The following is a 26090-nucleotide window of genomic DNA, read 5'->3' as shown; positions in this document are numbered from 1 at the left end:
TACAATATGTTTCATAGAAACAAAATAATTTTTTTGTTACATTTTACTCTTTAAAAGTCAGCTATATACTGTCAGAAGTGATTTTAAAAGACTTAGTTTTTAGAATCCCCTAGGATTAAAAATTCAAAAGAAAAATGACAGAGTATAGCTCTGTGGTAGAGCACTTGACTGCAAAAGAAGGAAAATGAAATTGAAGGGGTACTACGGCTAAAAGTGAATAAATGAGAACTGGAAACCTCTTAGAGGCAAAATTATTCTTTCTTAATTACATGTAACTTGTCATTTAATTTCATGTGTTTTGGAAGTAGCAGAACTGCTTAAATGAAAAGATGAAAGATAAGTCTATTTTAAGCCTATGAGAACAGATGTTCTTGTGTTTGGGCAAGATCGAAATGGGCCCACAAAAACCTGCAAAATCTGGAAATTTTATTTCAATAGGTCATGTTCTAATAGCATTTCTAATTTGAAAGAGCCAAAAAAGGTGATTAAGAAAAGAACAATTATCTTGTCTCCTAAACAACAGCTTTGTCTTTTAAAACCAAACACTGTATCCATCTTAAGGAACGTTTCACAGTAATTCTGACAAAATGAAAAGGTATGTGTGGTATTCTTAGCCTGAGATTTAATAAACAGACACATGGGTTACCATAAATTCTCTGACACAGAATACAAAGTTTTGTGTGTATTTTTCTAAGAGCATTCTTAGATTTTAACAGATTCACTAGAATGTGAAGTTTCACAAGGGCAAAGATTTATTTTGTTCACATGCATCTCTAGCCCGTAGAAGAGTACCTGACAAATGGTACGCACTCAATAAATATTTTTTAAATAAATGAATTCTCAGGGGATATATGATACACAGAAGGTTCAAAGCCACTTACTTCCCATTGACAAATTCACTTTTACAGACTTAAAAATAATTATTTAAGCTACAATAACTAGAGCTAACAAAGATCTGCAGTCATTGTGATAAGCACCTTATATAACAGATAAACCATACAGATCGACCTATACTAATAAGCCCCTGAGAATAATGTGGAAAGAAGTTAAATCACTTGGCAAGAAAGTGAGGAGCTGGGACTGGAACCCCACTGGTTTGGCTTTCTAGTCCACATTCTTAACCCAAATAAAACTATAAAAGTGAAGAAATTCTCTTACCAGTAGTGAGTGGCATTTATAATTCCTAATATATTTTTAAAAATGCTTTTGTCTTTTAGACAAATAACTAAAATCAACATGACACAAAACTTTGAAACTGTGCTTTGTCCTTTTATTCATATGAAAATGCTTCCTTGGATGAAGGCTGTTCATTTTATTAAGAATCAGAAATAACTGAGGCTCTAATAACAGAGAAATATATGATGCTCTTAAACATAAAAACAAAGTGGAAAAAATCTCAACATGTGGCCCTTCTATAAATTATTCAAAGACAAGACATTTTCCCTAAATGCTAGGTGGCCTCCAACATGTATCTTAATCAATTTAGATTTTTTAAAAACTCAGTAATATTTTAAATATTGTCAGTTTTATTTTTTGATTTGGGCTGACCACTAGACAGATATGTTTTTAGACCATAGTATCTCAGCCTCTCAAAGAAGCACCTTCATGAAATTGTGCTACTGGCATGTGTTGAGACACTGTTAAAAAAAAAAAAAATTGCCATAGAAAGCTTATATTCCATGATGGTAAGGACACCTACTCTCATATTATTCGGTACCCTTATCAGAAATTGTGTTTCTCCTAAAGAAATACAGATATTTTTTTCTCCCATGGACAATGACTAAATGTCCATTTTCATTTTGGCCTCAGGGATCCTCAGAATCAAATTTGCAGCCCAATCTTAACAGAGGATGTCATGGCTATATTATCATCTCTGTATTATCTTACTGTTCTACCTCCACTTTCTAAAACACTTTCTTATTTACATTTTCCTACCTTGTTGAATTATAAATATTTTAAATAAGGTACTTCAATACCTTAGTAATATGAGGTACAAACAAAGCCTTTCAATTCCATTTCATAGTTCAAACAACAAGAATTCTAGAAATAAGTATCTGATTAAAGGGGTCACTTAACACTGACAATGCAAAAACATCTTTATCTTAAATTCAGATTTTAAGAACATAAAAACATGTACCCATGTAAACACAGTTTTACTTGTTCCTATGTGACTAGCACCACTGATCTTCAAATTAGTTTTCTTTCAACTTGAAGGGCTGTTATTTCACACCAATGCAATAGCACGAATTTTAGTGGAAACCAGATTTGTGGGTAGATATTGCTTTGTGTATTTATTCTGGTGATTTGCTCTTAGAGACAAAAATCATAATTCTAGTAAAACTGTCACTGAATAACACTCAATAAAGACTTTAAAAGCTCAACCAAAAAGACGTAAGAAATGGATCTTTAACATATTTAAATAAGTGAAATAAAAATTTATAGGTATTCGGTAATTAATGTCTTTAAATTTCCATTCCAAACACATCAAACACAGAACAAACTGTAACTAGATTTCCATAAACATAGAAGTAATTGAAGGCTTTTCAGAATCTGGCCACAACTATGTGAAGACTGGAACGGGACATTTAACAAAGAACTAAGACGACAGATTTTAAGTGCTTTACCTAGGTCAAATAATGTAACAGACAGAACTAACTATAGGGTCAGGGCAGCTCTGTCTCTGCAAACTGTCCCTCCCTCTTGCTAACTGTGTGATCTTGGACAAGTCACTTAACTAGTCTGAGGCTTAATATCCCTATCTGTAAAAATTAATGCAATGGTCACTGCCCTGCAGAGTTTATGAGAAGCAAATCAAATACTGCATGGAAAGCAGGTAGCATAAGGCCCTATACATCAGTGATAGCTCTTTCCCATCAGATTAGATATTTATGATCCTGGCATATTTCCAACTTGGGAGAGGGGCCAAAGGACAAAATGTGTATTTGGCAGATTTTCCCATGTTTGAAATTTAGTGAACTGTGAGGGATGTGCAATTTTAGATAGCACTCAGTTCACTGTATACTACGAACATAACAACTTATTTTAACCAAATGAAATTATAAAGAAGATAAATCAGGCAGCAGAAAAACTGACACAAAACATAAAATGGTGCAATGACTTAAAAAAAAAAAACAACCTATGAACCATGCTAAACACTGTAAAGCTCAGTATGAAATACCTTGCTGATTACTTTTTTAAGAAAATCATTTCTCAGAGGCAAAAATCCACTTGGGTTTCTGTTATCACTGACTCATTTAGTAAAGAGCTCTTCTATTTAAAGACAATCAAATACCTGTACCAACACCCAGTGCTACTAATCCTTCTTTACTCCTTTTCCCCTTCCAGTAAGAAAACAACTTAACCCAAACACGAGCAACAAAAAGATAGCTATGTACTATCATCAATGAACTGCCAAAGAAATCTTTATTGCAGAAAGCAGACTCCAGAAGCAGGCTCCAGAAATGTCTGCCAAGCAAGTGCCTTTAACTTTAAAATACTTTAGCACACTTATCAGCTGAATGGTTATGTATTTATTATGTTAAATCTGTATCCCGAAAGTAAAAGAAAATTAGGTGACTTCTTTAGAAAACACAGCTTTTAAATAAAATAATGTACTGCTATCACATTGTTTCAATCCAAATATGGCATTATAGTGCCATTCTAAAAATAAATCTAAGTCCCATGTGATATGCAGCCTTTTAGCTATGTTCATTTCCTTTTAGGGCTCAAGTTTCCCACAGGAAAATTATTCAATGTTTGGCAAAACTGTCCCAAATCATGTATAGATAAGGCACAAATGCTAACTGCACTGTCACTTTTTTCCTGCTTTGCTATTGTTGATTCTCCTTCGCAGTAATCCAGCATGGAGAGTCCCAAGAAGCAGGAAATACTGAAAAACTTCTACCTGACAAAAGTGAACATGAAAGCGTCATTTTGATCAAAAAGGCAATGAAGAGGTAATTTATGAGTCAGTTAAATTAGAAGATACAAAATTATTATACAATAAGTCTTGTTCCAAACATGTCTCTGGTAACTGCAATGACTTCCAAATATACAGAGTCATACTCCAAATACATGTCTCCGATAACACTGATGAATTCCAAATACTTATTTCAACTGTATTATTTACACTACCAAGCAAAACTGCATATCAAATGCACTCTTACTACATCTCAATACAGATTGTACTGTTTGACTCATATTATTTGCTTAAAGATTTTATAAAGCATTATTTGCTAAAGAATAAAATCTCAAAATCACTCACACTCATACACAACTCATACACACACACAAAATCAAGACCCATCCCTCAAGCTTTTTTTATATAGCCAAATCAAATTATGATTTCTAAGAAAATGTTTACGAATGTTTCATAATGCTAACACTCAGCTTTACTTTAAAAAGCTAGTTTGTTCTGAAAATAACAAGCCTTAGGGTTAAGTCAGAGATTTAAGTGTGCCTGAGTAACAAAAATATATAGCAGCTGTAAAATGGCTAGAAATAGTAAAATGAATTTACAACTCTGTAATAGAGTTCCTTGCTCTTATAGTTAACAAAATGATGTGAGAAGCTGTGTTTGAATGATACTGATCACAAACCTGTTCCTCAGTGAACTGCTGAACTCATTTAGAATTCTGTATGAAGTCTGCATTCACATACATATTCATAGTTTATAGGTATATGATCTGGGTTTCAATGTTTATTTTAATTACATATATTTTATATAGCTTTCAGGTAAAAATGGTATTTCCTTGAGCCCCAATATATAAGAAAAATCATGTTTAAGATTTTAATTTTCCTACTAAAGAGCTAATTTTAAGAAACAATTATCAAGAAAATTATCTAATGGTTTAAAAGCTATCTGAGTTCATCATTAAAATATAAAGCTATAATTAGTCTTTTTTCTACTAACCTAAAATTTAACCTAAAATTATATAGGTATAATACCAACCAAGGTCTATTAGTATTTACAGAGTAATGCTTACCACATAGGTAGTAAGAGCTCTCAGAATTAAATTCTTTTTATATTTTTCTATTTAAAATTTCTGGGAAACAGCAACTTTAAAAGGTACTGGATAAGCAATGATCTTCAATTTAATTAAGCAGAAGTTTCACCCTCCAATCTCACTAGCAGTGCAAATAATATAAGTATCAATGAATGCATTCTAGAACTACGCATTTCATATATTTTCACTTTCCCTAACAAACATTTCTGAGGTGACTACCAGTGATGAAAAAAACTTTCTAACGAAGTAAGACTTTTCAAATCTTAATTTGGTTGAAAGTACCAATGGAAAGACTATTTTTAAAACTTTTTATTTAATACATGTCAAAATCTGAACACTTCTTCCCTTTTTTCCAAAGCTGCTGGAAACTCCCATCTTCTAAGCACTTGACCAAAGTTGAACAATCCTTTGGACTTACTTTGGTGTCATGGCTGAGACTAAGAGAGGTCTAAGACTGGGTTCCTGACCCAGTTCTGCAGCTAATTTACTTTGTCACTACTCTTGGTCTCCCTTTCCCCATTTCAGAAAGGAAGAGTCTAGATCATGACCTCTAAGGGATCTTCTAGCACTGTCACTTTAGAATCCTATATTTATGTTATTCACCTACTCAAAAACCTTAAGTCCATCTCTAGTTTCTAACTAGAGTCAAATCTCTTGGCCATTTATTCCAGACCAGATAGCCCCAATCTATTTATATATATTTTCTGACCATACTCCATTACACCTCAACTTGAAACCTCTGGTTTATCCAAGGTGCCCTACTCACATGGAAGCTAACAGCTCCTGCCAACATGTACTGAAAGCTTACTGCACTGTGCTAAGAGCTTTACACACATTAGCTCGTTAATCCTTAAAATACTTGTATGAGATAGTGCTATTACTTAAAGCAACTGAGACTAAGAGGGATTGTGTACCTTGTCCTAGGTCTCACAACTAATAAGTGTCAGATCTGGGATTCAGACCCAGGTCTGCCTGCCTCTTAAGCATATACTTTTAATCACTATGTATTATAATATGTAATAATAATAAGTATGTAAGTAGCCCCTCTTCATTCAGGCCTTTGACACTTAATACACCCTTTGTCATAGTTTTATTTTTTCCCTAATACAACTCATTTTTATAGTTCAATTAAAATGATACCTCTTTACCACTTCAGTCCCAAATTTCCTTTCAATTTCTAACCTATCTTAATGTAAACCCTAAAGACTTGTTCCTCGATAAAGTACATCTAAATACATGTATCTGAATGTCCGAGAATTATATAGGACTAATTCTCCTGCAGAACATGCTATAAAAACAGGACAAAACATATAACACATCGATATCTTGATGAAGCAAACCATCAAGACAGGACTTGAGGGGTTTATGAACCCTGAGAGGAGGCTCATCAAGCCCCTCCACATTCACCCAGGGCCTTTCCTCTGAGGCTATGTGCTGATTTGCCGCAGGTCCTGAAAGTCACTGGGAGATTCTGACTCCCAAGAAACTCCAAAATATGACAAAGAAATAACAGCAACAATCTTTTACTGAGCTTCTATGATGCCACCATGAACAATTCTATACACTTAAGATGTGACAGTATTTAATTCCAACAAGGTGATTAATCCCATTTTATACAGTAGAAAAAGAGGGGCCAGAGATTCCAAAATCCATGCTCTTTTCACTACTTTCCTCTTTATCTCAGAAAAAAAGTGATTCAAGAGTATAAAGTAATTACAGTAATAATGTAAAGAATTTTACATTAATGTAACACACATCTGATCTTGAACTGACTTCTATAATGTTGGTGTCATTCTTCACTTAAAGATAAGTATCCTTCTGATGTTCAGACAGATTAAATTACCTAGTAAATTGTCAGAGCTAGGATTTTTAACTTTATTTCCAGTGCTCTGTAGGTTACACATACATTCTTAGTACAGTGATGTTAACAATATATGATGTTAACATAATCTAAATAGGAATGTTTTTAATGCCATGAAGAAGGAGAATTTTTAAAAATGAAAAAGCCTTTTAAAGTCAGATTCTCCTCCCCAGGGGCCAATGAAGACAGAGACCCACAAACGGATTTTTTTGGTCTAGCTATAAATAAATGGCTCTGACACTGGGGGTTTCCCCAGTCTTTCCGGAAGAAATTTCAAAAACAAATTATGCTGTTTAATGTTTAACTTTTGTTTTCTCTCTAAAATACTGTCTTATTAATTCAGTTCAACAAATACTTGTTGAAAGCTGAGAGACATAAAGTTTTACTCTGAAAAGAATCCTTCATATTCTGTTCAAAGGCAACGCAATCTTTTCATAACAAGCCAATAAATCTTTCATTAAGTGACTACAATCATGGTAATTTAACATAAAGATGTGTTTTTTCCTTGCTAAAGGCTTTCTCTTGTCATATGTTGATAACTGTAGGCCACTTTATTAGGGTCTTCTGTCTATTGATCCTTTGGGTTCCTTTAATCCTGCCCTGTTGGATACTTTATGCCAATCTCATTCAAGTGCAGGGGGGTGGTAATAAAAGCATAGAAATCTTACTCTACCTAGAGTCTACATCACATATACTACCTTCTAAGGAAATCTAACGCACACCTCCTTACCTATGAATATCACACAGTAATTTGCATTTCTCTTGTGATCTCATAATGCCAGATCTTATATTATATATACTTGTATACCAGTATACACATACTCATTATATCATACATATACACACACATTTGTTTTCATGGAATCCTTTCCATGATGTCAAAGAAGATGCTTTTCAATATCTGCTGTAGTGGGAAAAGGAGACATTATTAAATAAGCAGACTTTCTCTTGACACTCATGTTTTCAACAAGGTATCCTAGCTCTATCCCCAGCTATGCCTGGCATCCAGAATGTCTGTGGTTCAACCTCCAAAGAGTAAGTCTCCAACCTTCTGCTGGGATGATGAAAAACCAGCTGCCTGCTAGAGCCAGTTTGGGACGTGGACTTAAGGTGGTGTGGAGTGGAGAGTAGGGGTATGGGTATCTAAATGTCCTTCTATAAACTAACAATTCTTCAGTTTTCAGCTTTATAATACTCCCCACCTGTAGAGGCATCTCAGGAATCCAATTCCTATACATTTACTGGGTTTTATGGGCAGATCAGCTTGCTTCTTTTTGCCCCTCCCTCACTTGACTTCAGAATTCAGTTCAGCTGAGTCAGTTACCACTTGTCCACGGGTTTCTATATTCCAGAATTTTGTTGGCTTTATTCATCTGCCATCATTTCTGCACTTCTCTTTGTCCATATGTATTATACTTTTGCTATACTTTATAGCAAAGTTAAGAGAAATGAACATGTATTTTCAAACTGGTATATTCAGTAGAAAATCTGCCACATGTTTTTCAAGTCTGGGAGTCAGCTAATACATTGATAAAAGTTTCTTAAACTCTCTAAGCCTAAATTTCTTCACCTGTAAAATAGAGATACAAAAAATAATTACCTGAAAGGTTTCTGTGAGAAATAAATGAGCCATAAAGACCTGGGTTTGAATCCCAGATCTTCTATTTATTAACTGTTCAACACTGGCAAGTCTAAATCTCAGTATTCTCATTTACGTAATGAGGTTAGTAAGAGTCATTAGCTCATACAATGTTGGAAGGATTAAATAAGGTAGTTTAAATATTCTCCTGAAACACAAGAAGCCTCAGTTAACATTTATTTTGTTGCCCATAATGCTTTCTACACCTAAGATTATAAACACAAGCACACATACACAACACCCCACTTCAGTCTATTTAAATGTTATTCAGTACTTGGCTGAGTGAAGCCAAACTCCAACTCTTCTGCAAAAGCAACATGATATAATAAGAAAGGGCAATGAATTAGGAAGTAGGGAGTCTGGGTATTAGCATAAATAGATGTGTGGCCACTGGACTGGTTTCTTGTCCGTAAAAAGAGAGAATCAGGCCAAATGATCCCTATGGCCTTTTACAACTCAAATGCCCCTCCCCATCTCCTTTGCTACATATGATCCAATGTTCAAAAATTTAATGTTTCATTCTCATCACCTGACTGGTAACATTCTGAATACGATTTGGCTTCCCATGAAGATCTACCAATAGAAGAAGACTGTTTGCTATTGCCAGCAAGGATTTATTTTAAACTAATAAAGGGCCATTTTGATTTTATATACTGGCATCATGTGCACTCATTCTCAGAAACAGACTCAAGGTGTTCCAGCTGTCCCACCAGGAGGTCTTGGTAAATTCCTGTGAAGCTTTTTGAAAGATCACAGAATTTTTCCATATGAAGTATCTAAAAAATATTAAGTTCTTCAAGAAAGGAATCATGTGATCCTTCTTTATATCCCTGAGGCCAGCTAGCTATACTGTCTGGCATCTAGAAGACCTTGCTACATTAAATGCTTGATTGCTTCTTAAACTTTCCCTAAAAGGCAGTTATTGCATAATACAATTTTCCATACCATATAGCAGTATTATTTGAAGCATTTCTCTCTGAATATAAATATGACCAATAAACAGCATGTTAAGAAAAGGAATGAAAGACAGAACTAGAAAAGTGGTAAAGACTGAAGGGAAAAAGCAAAACCAAAGAGTTAGAAGAGTCACCAAGCTCTTCTATTCTACTGCTCCTCTTTCCTTGTGACTGGTTTTTATAGCCTGCCTTATCTGGAGGGGCCAAGATCTTACCCACACTGTGAGAAACTGGCAGTTTGATAGCACCGCCTGTAGTTCCCTGGGCAGAGGCTACAGAGTTTCCAGGAATAAAGTTATCTAGCATATTTAGCGCACATGTATTCCCACACTACTCTCTTGGTACTAAAAAGAGATATTTATTACTTAGACTCTAGAATGGCCTTGACCAAATGGAAATTGGCTTACAGGTTCTGGACTACCCTTTGAACATCATTACTCTATAATAACCAGAAGTAATAACAGTGACTATAAGAAATAATTAGGAAGGGTCATTCATTAGTTCTGTAAAACTTACTAAAACTTCAGCTTTGAGCCAGGTCCTATGCTAGCTGTGGGAGATAAAAATACGGAGAGACACTGTCCCTGCCTTTAGAGACTCTGGAGACAATAAAGGGAGTAAATGAAACAGTTTTGTGTTGAATTTAAATTTATTGCCATTTTAGAGGAGTGAGAATTTACCATACCTCTCTTCTCAAATTTGTGATTGCTAAGCAGCATGGAATAGTCACCTAGCATTGAACTTCAATGACCTTAATGTGGGGAAACACCACATCACTATGCATGACTTCCTTAGATATAAAACTATGGCAGATACAAATAACAGTACTCAGTTTTATTTGCAAAGCACTTTACATGTCACAAAGTACTTTTACATCTGTTGTCTAATTCAGTCCTCAAAGTAATCTTGTGAAGAATGAAAGGATTATGATCTTTTATAGAAGAAATTAAGTGCTGAGAGAAGCAACTTGCCCTTACAAAACAAGTTAATTAGTAACAGATACCTAGATTTTAAAATTCTCAGTTCAAAGTTCATTTTAATCCCATGATGCCCTAGTCACCCAAATTTTGAAGAAAAGCCAAATGACTCATTTACAGCCATAATAAATATCTAGAATATTCCTTGGGTCTACAAAACATATTAATAATATGTACATTTAATACAAAATACTTAGTTTTTCTTCAACCTGAAATGGAAAAATTATGCAAAAATCAACACAAAGAATGATTTATGAAGACTAAAAAAAAAACTCGTAATCCCATGATTCACTGCCATCCTTAAGCTTCTCCAAATTTCCTCATACAACAATAAATTCTGGTTTGTTAATAATTTATTTCACAAATCTTTTATGATACAAAAACACATAGTGAAATTCCTACAAAGTCATTAAATAGATGTTTCAATCAAACCTGAAAAGCTGAGGAAACGCTCCCAGAAACCACTTACTGTCTGGGAACCTGTAACCCTGTTGTTTCATTTTCAAGTTCAGAGAGGTGAACAGTAATGTATGCAAATAGTACAAAAATTCAAGTTTTCCCAATCCTTAAAATACTGAGACCATTATTCAAGTAAAAAGGAAAAGCCGTTAATAAAGGCTCAAAAAGGAATTTATCAAGCAATAAAGCTTAAAGAAAACCCTTTCCAAAATGGAATTCAGGGTTAAAGCCAACAGGTCCATGAAAAATTCAAATATCCATTCTGGTGTAAGATAATTCTTTCATTAAAGTGGAGCACCCATCCTTTTGTAATTGCTTTTCGGCTCTAAGAGGGGAAAAAACACACCCTTATGGAAATAATTCTATTAAAACATACAATTAATTACAAATATAACAATTAGTATAGTCTTATTTTAAAATTTTACGGTAAAATAATTTCAGCACAAATACCAAAAGCTTATGCTTTCTCCGGTATCAATCATATACCATATAAAGTTAAATGAGCTGTCTTGCCAAAGCCCAAGGTAACTGACTCTAAAAATACATTTCTTTCTCATTCTGAACTAGTCAGATTGGTATTTAAACAAAACATCATCAAATGTTGCAATAAATATGCCAGGATGAAAAGGTTACTTAAATACAGACTTTCCAAATCGATCACACAGAAACTGCCCCCAGCCACAGAAGACTGTATGACTGCATCCAGGCACACCCTTTCTGCCCCCAGCATGCACATACACAAGAAAACAAAAATTAAAAAGCAGTATAGACAACGAATGTGAGGAAAGAATTGATACCTGGAAGAAACCTTAAGAGTTTTATACAGTCCCATGAAGACAAGATAAACTAGGAAGACATCTGATATTAAGCAAATATCAGTTGGGGAGGGGTGCTTTATTTTTTGTTAAAATTACAATTTACCTTCTACTTTAGTTTTAGGTAAAACACTGGTAGAGATTCTAAGGTGGCAGGGAGGACTTCTAACATCTAAATTTGGTTCTAGGATAAAAATATAAAAATCTGTTAATTAAAGCTCTTATTGAAAGAATGGTCTTTCCAGTCATTAAAAAATCAGCCTGATTAGCCATTTCCAGAAAATTAAACAGATATTTTCTCATTTTCATAAAATTTCCATAAAATATTTTCCAAAATTTTTTATTTTCTCACAAGATGGAACCCTACTGCAGGAAAAAATTTAAAAGGCTCAGTTTCTCCCAAAGTAAAATCTACTGATTTAACATCATTTTTTATAAAAATTAATCTTTACAAATCCCATACCTGCTGAACAAAATATTCACTTGCAAACTGTGCAAATTTGAACAGGTTACATTTTCTGACATATAGGAAAAAAGGAAGTTTTTATCTTTTTTAATATCTTTGCCACATAAATAAAGGGGAAACGTGTACAACTATTTTTCAGAATCTAACAGGAAGGTTTTCCACTTCAAACGGCAATTTAATAAAGCCACTGCTAACATTACTTATAAATTTCACTGTGAGTTCTGAATTCTGAAACAGGTTAGAATCAAATTTTCTAACACTAAATATAAAGAGTAAGCTTTTGGGAAGAACTCAGAATCTGAAGTTTCAATGTTTATATTAACAGTTATTGTCTTAAAAATGTTTAAGTAGAATACATTTGAGGTTAAAATCAAATCAGTATCTAAAACTTAAAAGTTGCAAGAATGCTGTCTTTTATTTTAAAAAGGGACAGGAGGTTTTCTAATACGATGGAAAACCAAAGCATATCTGCCTGTTTTATAAATATCCATGTCATTTCTTAGATTCAAAAATTCACTTTAACCCACTTTCCTTTGTTTTCTTCCATCTTCCATCTCACTGAACACCAGTGTCACATTTAGATTACAATATCTAGCCAAAGGCAGAGATCATACAAGTCCCCTGAAGACTTCCAAAACATTAAAACCAGTAAAAAAAAAAAAAAAAAAAAAAAAAAAAAAGTAGAGGAAATACTCTCATGCTTGGAGCTGCTGGGAAATCCTTCTCTTTTTAGAAAAATAAACCTCTTGCTCTAAATATAATCACTTTTAGGAACAAAACATCACTACTACATACAAATACACAGCATTCTCAATTAATAATTCTACAAAACAACAGTAATAAAATCCTATAGCTTTTGCTAGTACTTTGGTTTAAAAAAAATACTATTTAGGAAAGGAACTATATCCCAAAGATCTTTTTCCCAGAAAGAGAACAGCAATAAGAGAGATAATCAAAACTTCTGTCTCTCATTCAAATACAAATTCCTTAACACTAACTAAAAAAAAAATGCCTTTAAAAAGAATTAGTTGCTACTTTATTAGGTGATCCCTTTTAACCATAAGGAGAACATCACAATTAACCCCTTTCTATTTTAAAATGAACTAGCTAAATGTACAGTGTATTTTCTGACTCCGTTGCTTACGACACCTTTCTTCCTGATATTCTAATATTTCAAAAAAGTCTCCGGATAAAAAGAGCAGAGAAGACTAAAGACACATTTTCATGTATTTTCACCACTATAAAACTGGTAGCCATCAGCCTATCACTTAATTACTTTTCAGCTTATCAAAACATATTGTGCTGTAAAAGAGATATCTAACTCAATTCAAACATTCTCAATTCACACAAAGGCACGGGCAAAAATACTGCAACATAATTATTTTCAGTACACACATTTCTTTAGATCTCAGTGAAGCATGGCACAAAAAACAGCTTAGTTTTTTTTTTAAATAAATTGAATAATTGACTGCACTTTTGCTTCATGGTTCCATTCAAAATTTTTAAATTAATGTTTAAGTGTTCACATTATTTACTGTATTGAGAATTCTCTCGAGTATAAGACATACAACATCTGTCTTATGAATGACAGTGTAGAAGCCTGCAGTGTAGTTATACTTTGGCCTATGTAAAGAAAATTTTAAAACCCTGTTAATTCATCACTGTATTTTAATATTCCCTGTTTTAAAAGAAATCAACTGCACATGAAGCCCAAACAGCTGGGAAAAAACCAGGAAAGCGACAAGATGATGACTTTTACAAACGCTGACGCTTTTCACACCCAGATTCAGTCATGCCAGCTGGAAAGAGGTGTCAGATACGACTTTATCCATTCTAAGTCTGAGAAAGTCATTTCCATGACATTATGAAAACTGGAACCAAGAGCAATTTATCTTGATGGTCCTGATTCTTCTCATTCAAAAGCATTAAAAAAAATCATTTCTGTAAACTTACAAGGTGTTTGGGACGGATCATTTGTTTGCTGTTGCTTAGAGTCAAGTTATTTTGTCCCTTACTTCCCAGCGAACTAGATATACAAAGAGATAAAAAGCAAACAGAAACACACACACACAGAACGCACAGTGACCCAATATCTGAAGCACTTCAGACATGGCATCCAGTAAGGGGGCCTTTGCTCCTAACTGTGTAAGGGTCCTTAGTTATTGTCTGACTTGCACAAGAAGTACACATGGCCCCTGAAAGGCGCTTTAGTCCCCTTTGGAAGACGCTGTTGGAAAGGCTATAAATGACACAGTTGCAGAAACTGTTACTAATAGCAAGCCAGGTGGTCAAGAAGGATGCGGAGCGGTTGCTGTGGCCAGTGGAGCTCTCCAACAAAAAGTAGATGATGTACGGCAACCAGAGGATGTAAAATACACTAGTAATTCGGAACAAGACCATGGCATAGCGCTTATCGGGACAGGCCTGCATCTCCCCAGCTTCCCCACTCTGGCTGCTGAAGCGGGCTTGCCTTTCGCTGATTTCCTTTGTGTGCTGCTGGCAGATGCGGAAGATGTTGAAATAGGTGAAGCACACAATGAGGGCTGCTGGGGCATATAACATCATCACGATGAACAGGGTGAAGTAGGGGTCGGTGTGCCAGGATTCCGCACACCACTGAAACACATCTCCATGATATCCAGGTTTGCCCCAGTGGAAAAAGGAAGGCAAGAAGACCAGGGTGGAGTATAGCCAAATCAGGAAAATACACAGGCGTAGTCTCCAGGGCGTAACCAGGGTATTATAGGTTAAAGGTTTAGTGATGGCAATGTATCTATCGATGCTGATGCAGGCCAGAGAGGTCATGGAGACACTCTTCAGAACTGATACTACAAAACCAAATACCTGGCAAATCAAGGACTCCTCTACTGGAAGTGGATAGTGGAGGAGTGATAAAGAAGGGACTAGGCAGCTTACCCCAACCAAGAGGTCAGCGTATGCCATAGTCTGGATAAAATAACTTGTAGTGTGGTGGTTCAACAAAGGTGCACAGTGAAATACAAAAATCACAATGATGTTGCCAGAAATAATCAACACAGTTAAAAAGACAATGATCAATACTTCCAAGAGGCAAAAATCGACAGTTTCCAGAAAGCCAAATGCCAAGAGGCAAAAAGGGTGGCTGCTCTGATTACCATCCAAGGTAGAATTCATCTTGAGCTCAGGAGTGATCTCTCACTTCATGCTGCCGCTTGGCTGCTGCCAACAGTTCAAAGGAACAGCTGCTGTCATTGCGGTCAGCTCTGTGTGTCTGTAATAATGCCAGAGGAGCCTTAGTCCCCAAGCTCCCGATGCTGCTGCTCTGGTGCATTGCCTGCAGTGCAATTCCCCTTTAAATCCTTCTTGGAATAGGGAGAACCAGCAGCAGTTGTCTGGCCAGTCCCAGATGCAGCCATAGTACCAGGTTTACCATACACATAGCACCAGGGGAGTAAGGCAAACTCTGGGTACAATGTCTTCAGGCCAATGAGGGTAGGGGGTAGGGGGAGAAGAGAAGGGAGGAAGATTAGGACTTCAGCAGGAGTTGTAATGAGTCTCCTCTGAACAGCTGATAGAAGAAAAGGAGAGAGCATTTTACATTTTGCATCCAATGCCCTAATCAAGAACCTGGCTAGCTCAGGCTGGTATCACCCCTCCCACTTCATCCCACCCTACTTGGTACAATTATTCAAAGGCTACCCTCAGTAGCACCCCACATAACTGGTCCTTACTCTGTAGAGGAGGCAGAGCAACAGCAAGCTTTCATGATCAACATAAAACAAAATCAATCGCAAGCCAGATCAATCTAAAAAAACCCCATTTCCTTTCATTTGAGCCTATTAGGGGAGGAAAGGAATCTGTTTACAGCATTTCTAAACACATTTTACTATAATTACCACTAATAAAATTAGCTAAGATAACTTATTTTCTTCATTGATTCCAATGTAATATTTTGACTTAGAAAATATTTCAACAGCACTGATCTGCCTAGCTTAATTTCAGAGTGTTACCTGTAATTCTGCATGCTGCGATCCAAACAAAAGCCACAGAACATCCTTAACAGAAAGCCTCGAAAAGCAGGAATGTGCCTCAGCCCCGTTTACTGCAGAACTGAGACACAGAGGGAGGGGATAAAGGAGTAGGAGGGGAAACAGGGAGAAAAGGGGGCTTGGGAAAAGGAAGAAGCGGGGGAGGGGAAAGAAAACGCCTGTGCAGGCACACACTCCAGCATCTTCTTCAGCAGCTCATTAGAATGCATCGCCAGAGAAGTGCTCCCCGATTTCCAGACTGCACAGTGGGAGAATAACTTAATACGCCTGCAGTGTAGGGTTTGAAAGCTGTTTCCTCGTCTGTCCGGAATCCCCCTTTTAGTCTATGAGCCGAAGTTAGACTGCTAGTAAGGATAAGGGGTGGCAACCAGGACAGAGAGTCAGCCAGGAATTGTATCAAAACACACTGCCAAAGGGGTAATGGTGAGAGGAAATTCCGATTTTCTTGTAGCATTTCCCAAGGAACAAAGAGCAGTGTTAAAGAATGAAAGTGTATTAACAGTGCTTGGCAACTAGGGAAACATAACACAGTACGAGAAGTTCTAGCTAGAAAACTATATATTTAGCATTAATTTTCTCTCATGATTCACTAGAATTAATCCATTTTAAGAAAGATGACCAAAGTAACAAGCAAAACTTAAAAATTAGGTTTTCAAGAGAAAAAATAAATAATGAAAATCCCACCCATTCTGAATACCACAGAAATAGCACACACATAAAAGATGAATTACATTTTTCTGTATTTGACACTATCCTATCGTTTTGAGATGTCATTACTTGCTTCTCCTTTGCTGAGAAGTGGTACACAAATACACAAACAAAAGACGGACAAGTAAATGCACCCACTTCTACCCCACCCTGTCTGAAAACTGCAGGAAGTTTCATGGCACAAACTAGTCTTTGTATCTTAGAATAAACAATCTTGTTTGTGCCTACTTAACACAAGGCAAATTGGGATTATGCTGTGGCTCTTCAGGTGATGTCACAGAGTGACAATTGTCAGCTAATTGGGAGTATTAATAATGACAATTTTTAGTTAATTAGAAACGTGTATTTTTTAGAATTTTTTCTTCCAGGTATCTCTGGTCTATCAATTCATTCTTCTAAGTAGTTTCACATACTCAGTAGAGAAAAAGAAATAAATGTTGACATTTATAAACATTCCAGAAGGTCTGCACATCTGGATGGAGATATACGATGTGATCCAACTTTCATTTTTCGTTTTATACACATGCTTTCTCATTGCAGGCAATGTCCACTCATTATCTGAATCCAATTAATTACATTTTAAGATTTGAAGCACTGTGCTTTTTACATGAAGACAAACCCTATTGAACTCACAACCCTACTGAACATAATAAGCTTGATAGCTATATTTGACAGATCTTACTGGAAAAGATGGCAAAGTGAGGCACAGCAAAAAAGACCAATGGCACTGAACACCCAACTGGCTCAAATCCTTGCTCTAATATTATTTAGCTTCAGTTTCATCATCTGTGAAATGAGGATTGTACTCCTTATTTCATAGGGTTGTTAAGCAATAAAGACAGTATATACAAAAAAGCTGAACAATATTTAGCACATACAGGGTATATAACTTTACTTTCTTTCATACCACTCAAACAGCCTTTCTAAATAGTCTGTGTTTTCCCACCAATCACACTGTGTTGCCTGAGACTGGGCTTCTCTGAATCCTAAGATGCCTTCTCTTAAGGTGACTGATTGCCCAGTTCTAAGGGCAGTAACAACAGTTATTTGGATACATTCCTTAAATACACTGAGGCTGTACATATGTAAGGCAGTGAAGATACCTGAAAAGAAGGAATGATGACACGTCACCAATTATTCCCACTACACCAATAATTTCTTGTGTCTTCAGCCCTGGCTTCACTCCTGAGCTCCCCTTTTCATCTACAATTTGCCTGTTAGTCACACATCTTCCACCTGGATGTCCTGTAGAGACTTCAACCACAGCATGTCCAAAGATAAATACATTTTCCTCACCAAATAAGCCTCTTTCATTTTTTCCCAACATTTCCCGAAGCACTCAGATATGAAACTTAGGAAACATCTTTAACTACTCTCTCCCTTAATATACTGTTCTTAGTCACCACATCCTGGGAATCTATTTCTATAACGGCTCTCAAATTCATTTCCTCCTTTCAATTTTTAATATCATACCTTAGGCCATCACCAAATATTGTCTGGACTTCTAGATCTGTTCATTTTTCTAATTTACTTATTTCTGCCTGATTAAACATCCAACAACACATGCTTAATTATGGTTATTATGAACTCCATTATTCAAGAAGAGTTAATGGCTGCCTTTCCAATCTGATCTCACTATTCCACGTCCCCAAATACCTTGCCCTCCAGGTTATTCACTATTCTATACTTTTGCCATAGACTTTAATTTTGAACTCCTATATTTTGAGTGCTTAATGAATATTCCATGAAAAAAAGTATGGTTTCTGAGAGCTGTTACTTCAATAAATGAAAAAAGCATTCACCAAAGTCAAGGGTCCATGCTTTTCTAACTACTTGTATATTTGTGTGTAACTTACTCTCTCTGCATCTCAGGTTTCTCATGTATTACTGAGATTATTAACTGATAATTTTAAAGAATTCAAAATGTAACAAAAATGCAATGAAACCACAAGCCATTACATTACCATTAGTATAATAATAGCTCTTTCAATTTTGTTTCTATTTTAGTAAAACCACTCTTGGAGCTATAATCAAAATATTCACATTAGAAACTTTAAAAAAAATCAGTCAAGAGTCAAATGTTTTGGATTTGTATCTCCTCCTTCAGAGGAGATAAATTATTAATAACATGGGGGGGCAATAAATCCATGCCCTCACAAAAATCTATATTTACATTGCCTTTTTAAAATAATGTAGTCTCATAGGTGTTTGTTCACTTTTATAAAATAGACTGTATTTCTGTATGTATGACTGGAAGAAAATACATTGAAAATCAATTCTACTTTTCATTGGATGGTGGGATTACAAGTGATTTTTTATTTTCCTCTTTATGGTTTTTTATGTTTTGTGAATTTCCTAATTTCTATGTTCTATTTTCATAATAAGGTTTAAAAAAATAGCCAAAATAATACATTACATGTTCCTTTTGGTAAAGCTAACAAAAAAACCTGGCTGCAAGATGACATCCCAGAGCCATACTGAATAGATGGTGCCAGGTTTAAGTCATCTACTTCATGGGGCTCAGCTTGTCCTTACACCATCACTGAACTACCTTCAGTCTTTTAACTATTCTTTCAATTTAACTCAAAATGGACCCTTAGAGACCCAGCTAAAATTTTTTACAGAATGAGATTATAACTAAATGAACCATATGAAATTGTTACTATTTAACCATTTCATTTCTGGTTAAATGTTTGCAGATCTACAAAAATGGCAACTTCTATATGGCTCAACCTAATACTAAAAAATTAAAATAACCAAATCACAGAGCTTAAAAGGAAAAATGGCAGAAAGAAAAAGGAAACATGAAACAAGAAAAAGGGACAAGACTGTTCAAATTATATTTATTCTTCTCCCACCCTATTCAGCAGTTTATCTAGCACAGATGACAAAGCATCAATCTCGGTTCCTCAAATTCCTAACAGTCACTTCTTGGCTTATCTATCACTTATGATTTAGGAAAAACGAGCTTTAAATGTTGATTTGTTTAACATATTATTTTAGTGCAGCTGATGTGGGTGGTATTTATGTCAACATCATTCCAAAGCCACTTTAAGGTACTTTGACTCATCTTTTAATCCTCCTTCTCCCTTACCTTGCACATTCATTCAACCACCAAGTGTCAAGGATTCTACCTCTGAAATTTCTCTCAAGTAGTATCCCTTTCTCTATCCTTCTGCTACTACTACAGGCCAAACCACAATTATCTCTTGCCTGAATTACTAACAAGTTTTCCTGCAATTAATCTTACTCTATCCTAACTCAATAATAATACAAACAACAACTAAGTGATAATTTATACTTACTAGGGCTGTGAATTGTACTATATTCATGCATCATCTAAGTTAATTCTAACAATTCTACAAATAAGGTACTATTATTATCTTATTTTACCGGTAAGGAAACAAATTTATTGCTAAACTGCCCGATGTCAATGGCTTGAATACAGAAGAACTAGGATCTGAATCAAGACAGTTTGCCTTTAAGATGGACACTCTAAACTACTTTGCATACTGCCTTCCAAACCTGAATATATGATTGGCTTGCTTAAAATGCTTCAGTGACTTTCTATTACCTGTAATCTTAAATATGCCTAATTTCAGTTTTCTAAGATCTGGCACCTAGCTACCTTCTCTGGCTTTACCTACTTTCATACTCTGTGAACTTGCCAAGCTCTTTTTCACCTTTGAGAATGTGCTTTCCCCTCTGACTTTTATCACCATATATGCCATGCAGCCCCTCCATACTACCCCGCAAATCCCCCTCCCTGGATAATTTCTGAACAAGAGAACTTTCTGTACCCTTAGATGAGAAGTCCATCTTGTCATCTGCTGTACACACACAACTGTAATTGTTTTCTCTTCAATAACCCTCATGCAACCTTACTGCAAGTGGTTAGTTAACTGCCCATTTCCCTCATGAGACTGCAGACTCCAAACCAGTGAACAGGTGTATTTTATTCATGGGCATATCCATGAGACCTAACACAGGGCTTGCACAAAGCAGGCTTTCAAAGGTATTTCTGATTGACTAAATAACAAATGCCTCAAAAAACAACAGGAAATTCTGCTTTTATATGGGAAGACCTTTCAAGTAAAACCGTAGTAGGATAACAGTTTAATTCACCTATAATTATGACACTGGTGCATATGAAACTGCCTGCTTGTAGATCAAACATTGCTAAATATCGGCAGTTTTAATATGACCAAACCTGATAAGTTTCAGTCTTGAAAACTGCTTGGACAGATAGAACTTACAGAAACTTACGAGAGGGGAGGGTACATGAATTTACAAAGAAGGGATATGGAGACTTAAAATTATTTTCACAAATAACAATTTGAAAGCACCCTGTCTTAGTCCATTCAGGATGCTGTAACAAAAATACTATAGACAGAATTGCTTACAAACAACAGAAATTTATTTCTCACAGTTCTGGAGACTTGGAAGTCCAAGATCAAGGCACTGGCAGATTCAGTGTCTGGTGAGAACCACAGCCATCTTCTGCTGTGTCTTCACGTGGCAGAAGGGACAAGGGAACTTTCTAGGGTCTTTTGTATAAGGATATTAATTACATTCATGAGGGCTCCACCCTCTTGACCTAATTTCTTCTCAAAGGCCCCAATTTCAAACACCATCACATTGTGTGGTTAGGATTTCGACATATGACTTTGGGGGAGACACAAACATTTAGCCTACAAAAGACCCACTATGGCACCTGCTGTATGGGAGCAGATGATAACGTTCTAAAAGTTCACTGACAATCTATTTTCTTACAGAATCATACAGCAAGAATACTGAGCTGTGAAACAGTGGAATCATGGGCTATTCTGGGGTGCAGGACTCAAACACACCACCTCATTTTCCTGAATGTTAAAGCTTAAAGGAAGATCAACATTTCCTTCAGCAACCTCATTTCAGAGAAGAGAAAATGAATGTTAACAGGTGCAGAACCTCATTTGAGTTCACATAAGCTAGAGGCAGAGCTTAAACTAGTATTCAGACATCCTAATTTCATGGCCAGTGCTCTTTTTGCTAACTTGATCCCCTTTTAGTTTGGTATCCACAGGAGGTTCTTATGATTAAGTATTATTAAATCCTCGACTATTACTAAATCCACCAGGAAGAGGTTTTTAATTAAAAACAAAACAATCTGCATAATAAAGTATAATTAAATATTTAAATTATTTTCCCAGACTGGTAAAATGTGGCTGGGCCTCCAGGGCTTCCCTTAGACAATCAGAAATGTAAATACTGGTAATATGGGCATGCTAATAGTCTTGGTTCTGGATAAAAGCTTGAAATCTGTGGCAAAAGACTATCAACGCTGAAGTGTACCACTAAAATCACTAGAGGAAACAATGCAAACAGGTTTTAGAAAACAAAGGCTGACTGGAGGGAAAGAAAGAGAAACATAAGAAACATATGTGGCTATTTCATTTTTCTCTTATTATTAAAAGCATCTGTTAAGGAAGCAGTTCTGATGTAAATTTTTGGTACTAAGCAAAGTAAATAAAAGAAACAGAAAGAGTCATTGACATAAAAGGTGAAAAATAGTCAAAAGAAAGGACCAGAGGATAATTCTGGAAATTGGAGATCAGAAAGTGCCCTCTTTTCCTTCCATTCTCAACTCCAACTTATTTATCTCACTAGACCCAAAGAGCTATAGGTCTTACAAGTGGGAGTAAGAGAGGCCATGGAAGTCCCTCTGGATTATTTATTAAGGTTTCTTCCCCCTGCACCTGACAGGTTCTGCATGGAGACCAATGTTGAGGAACCCTTGTTCAAATATATGAAAGAACAGAAAACAAAGAATCTAGGAGTATTTGGTCTCTAGAAATTTATTTCATGAAGCCAAGGGTAGTTCAATATCAAGACATCTATCCTATGTTGACAGATTACCTATCTACTCCAACAACAAATTAAAGAAAATCATATTAAGTTCTGAATAAGCGCTTCATAAAATTTCAGCAGACATCCCCCCCCCCAAAAAAAATCAAAGCCGGAATAGAATAAAATCATTTAAATAACATAAAAAGTATTTACCAAAAGAAAAACTGAATAGCATGCTTTCCAAAAGTTTTAACAAACTAAAACCATTTTAATTAAAATCAGGAACTTGATAGGAACGTTAGTTATCACCACTATCATTTAACATTGTCATAACGCTTCTATCAAATGCAAAAACAAAACCAAGAAAATTCAGTAGCGTTCATAAACAGTGAAAAAGGAAGTCAAACTGTTTTTGTTGCTGACACCTAAAAAAATCTCAAAAGATGCTAGTAGAAAACTAGGAAGATTGATCAAAATATCAAGAGGTAGATAAGAGAATTTTTTAAAAATTAGAATCTATTCTCTATTGTAGCTATTAGCTACCGAGAAATGGAAATAAGAAAAAAAAAGTTCGATTTGCTACAGAAAATACCATATTAACCCTAAGATAATTCTTACGAATAAATTTAACAAAAGAGGAACAAGACATACATGAAGGCAACTCTGAAGTCTTTAACAGACATAAAATAAGATCTAGACAAGTGGAAAGACATACCATATTCTCAGATGTAAAGATATTATAACAATGTAATTTATAACCTAGATTAATAATAAAGTAAATGTAATCCAAATTAGAAACCCTAAATAACCATATAGGGTGATGGTGAGATTGGAGAAAATGACTAAGCTTTATATGGAAGATTAAATATGCAAGACTAGAATACTAGAAAAAGAAAAATACTAAAAAAAAAAAAAAAAAAAGTACTAGAAAAATGAAATAGGAAACAGTGGAAAAAAAGATTTGCTTTTTACCAGATACTATAACATAACTCAAAGCTTCTTTAACGAAAACAGTATTGGTACAGGAATACACAAACATCAATAAACAGAACAAGTTAGAAATCAATCCTAGCATATATGAGAATTTAAGATGTAACAAAGATGGTAGTTCTACTGAGTAGAAAATAGCACAACTGGTTATCCATCTGGGAGAAAGTAAAATTGTACTGCTATCATATGCCATGTACAAAAATAAGTCCCAGATGGATTAAAGACATAAAAATATAACACATACAATAAAAATCTCACAAGGAAATCTTGGAAAGTACATTTACAAAATCTAGAAGTAGGAGAGACCTTAACCAAGATGCAATTTTCTACATAAAAATTGAAAACGTTTTATGTGGCGTGAAACCATAAATAAAGTCAATGTAAAATTAAATTTCTAGAAAGATATTTATAATGAAGATAGAAAGAATATACAAAATATATAGAAAGTACTTAGAAACTGACATCTTAAAAAAACTTAACAGAAAACATACAAAGAATATAAAGAGATAACAACTAGAAGAGCAAATCACTCAAATTTTCTGGTAGGGAACTGCAAACTAAAGATAAATTAAAGTGATAATTAATACTGTTGGGGATAGGGGGTAAGAGGTATTTCCCTACATTGCTGGTGGAACTGTGAACTATTAACAACCTTTCAGAGAAGCAAGCTGTATATAAGTAAATTAAATACAAAAACTAAATAACCAGTTTAAAAATCACATTACCCTTTGATCTAGCAATCACACTCTTGAGATTCTATTCCCTCAAAGTAAAAAATTTAGAATACGTACAAGGTTGTCCAGTAAAAACTATTTAGAGGTTAAAAACTGGAAACAAACTTAATACCTACCAACAGAAGAATGGTTGAATAAAAGACTGCACTGTCTTAGTGTGTTTGGGTTTCTATAACAAAACACCACAGACCGTGTGGCTTTTGGACAGCAGAAACGTACTGGACTTGTGAATGCTGGGGGTTCAAGTCAGGCTGCCAGCGCAGCCGGGCTTTGGTGAGGCCCTCTTCTGGGCTGCACACTGCCAACTTCTTTCTGTGTCCTCACAGGGTGGAAGGTGGTGAAAGACCTTTCCTAAGACTCTTTTCTAAAAGCACTAACCCTAGAATGAGAGTTATGCCCTTGTGACCTATTATCTCCCAAAGACCCTTCATACTATCATCTTGGTACAGAGGTTAGGTTTCAGTACGAATTTTAAGGGGCACAAACATTCAGATCATAGTACCTGCTACATGCAAGAATGTTCACTACAGCTTTATTTATAAAAGCTATAACGGGGGAGGACCCCAAAATCTGAAATAGCAGAATAAAATAAAACTGCGGTTTATTCATATGATGGAATACTCTCAGCAATTAAAAAAATGAAATAAAAAAACAAGCTACTGATACACTCCCAAAATGGATGAGCAAAAGAAGTGAGATACAAACAAGCCCATGCTGCATGACTGCATTTAAATAAAGTTTAGGAACAATCAAAACTAGTCTAGGGAAAGAAAAGTCAGAATAATGGTTTTTCAGGGATGGAGAAGAGGTGGTTACCATTAGAAAGGGACAAAAATAACTTTTTGGAGTGATGGATATGTTCCTCCTTTTGGCAGTGATCACAGTAAGCGTATTTATATGTAAAATGTCATTAAGCTACATACTTTAAAGTTGTACTTTTTAGCCTACATAAATTATACCTTGCCTGTAAAAAAAATTTTTTAAAAATTTAAACGAAGTTTCTCCTCTCAAAGAACTCTAGAGGTAATTTTAAAATGTTAATTACAATAACTATTCCAAGAAATCATAAAAAATATATTTATTTTTAGATGTATCTTATATATCATATCTAAGTTACATCAGATAACATTGTAGTGTAACAAAGCATTCACCAATATTATTATGGTTAAATAATTTGTAATTTCTGATTATCTATCAGCAATTTAAACTAATACACATCCATCAGAAATCTTTTTAGGTTCTAGCCATCCGCATAATAAAAATTTAATGTGAAGTATAAATACATGACACTAGCATATATAAGACATTAATCAAATACATGAGAGTTTGTTAATAGCTGATCTTTCACACATCATATAACTACTAGGTTCCTATTTAAGAAACAGAAGTCAGGAAAACAGAATAAAATACCTCACATGTTAAATTACCTGTATGAGTAGGCACACCAAAAATATGTGAGAAATAATTTTTGGCCAAACATTTCAAAGGACTTCAAAAGAAAAACTAGAAAGACAGTTAAAATTACATACCCAAAACAGGATTTGCCAACAAAAGGAAAAAAAACCAACCAAGCACACTTTGCAAGCTACACATACTGCATACGTTGATACTACGAGCACAAG

General features: G+C 35.1%; 2 protein-coding genes across 9 annotated transcripts in view; both read right to left on the bottom strand.

The window, feature by feature from the left end:
* RABGAP1 (RAB GTPase activating protein 1) overlaps nt 1-26090 on the bottom strand; it is a 134593-nt gene that overhangs the window by 45933 nt on the left and 62570 nt on the right. The window lies entirely within an intron of this gene.
* GPR21 (G protein-coupled receptor 21) lies at nt 13988-16244 on the bottom strand. The gene is made up of 2 exons (XM_006205532.4): nt 16169-16244; nt 13988-15726 (listed from the first exon to the last, which is right to left on the bottom strand). Exon 2 carries the CDS (start codon nt 15330-15332, stop codon nt 14283-14285), a length of 1050 nt encoding a protein of 349 aa, XP_006205594.1. The 5' UTR covers nt 15333-15726; nt 16169-16244; the 3' UTR covers nt 13988-14282.

This window comes from Vicugna pacos, chromosome 4 (genome assembly GCF_048564905.1).
Source record: "Vicugna pacos chromosome 4, VicPac4, whole genome shotgun sequence".
Lineage (NCBI taxonomy): Eukaryota > Metazoa > Chordata > Mammalia > Artiodactyla > Camelidae > Vicugna > Vicugna pacos.
The sequence above is the reverse complement of the archived record's forward strand: the minus strand, read 5'-3'. Positions and strand labels throughout refer to the sequence as shown.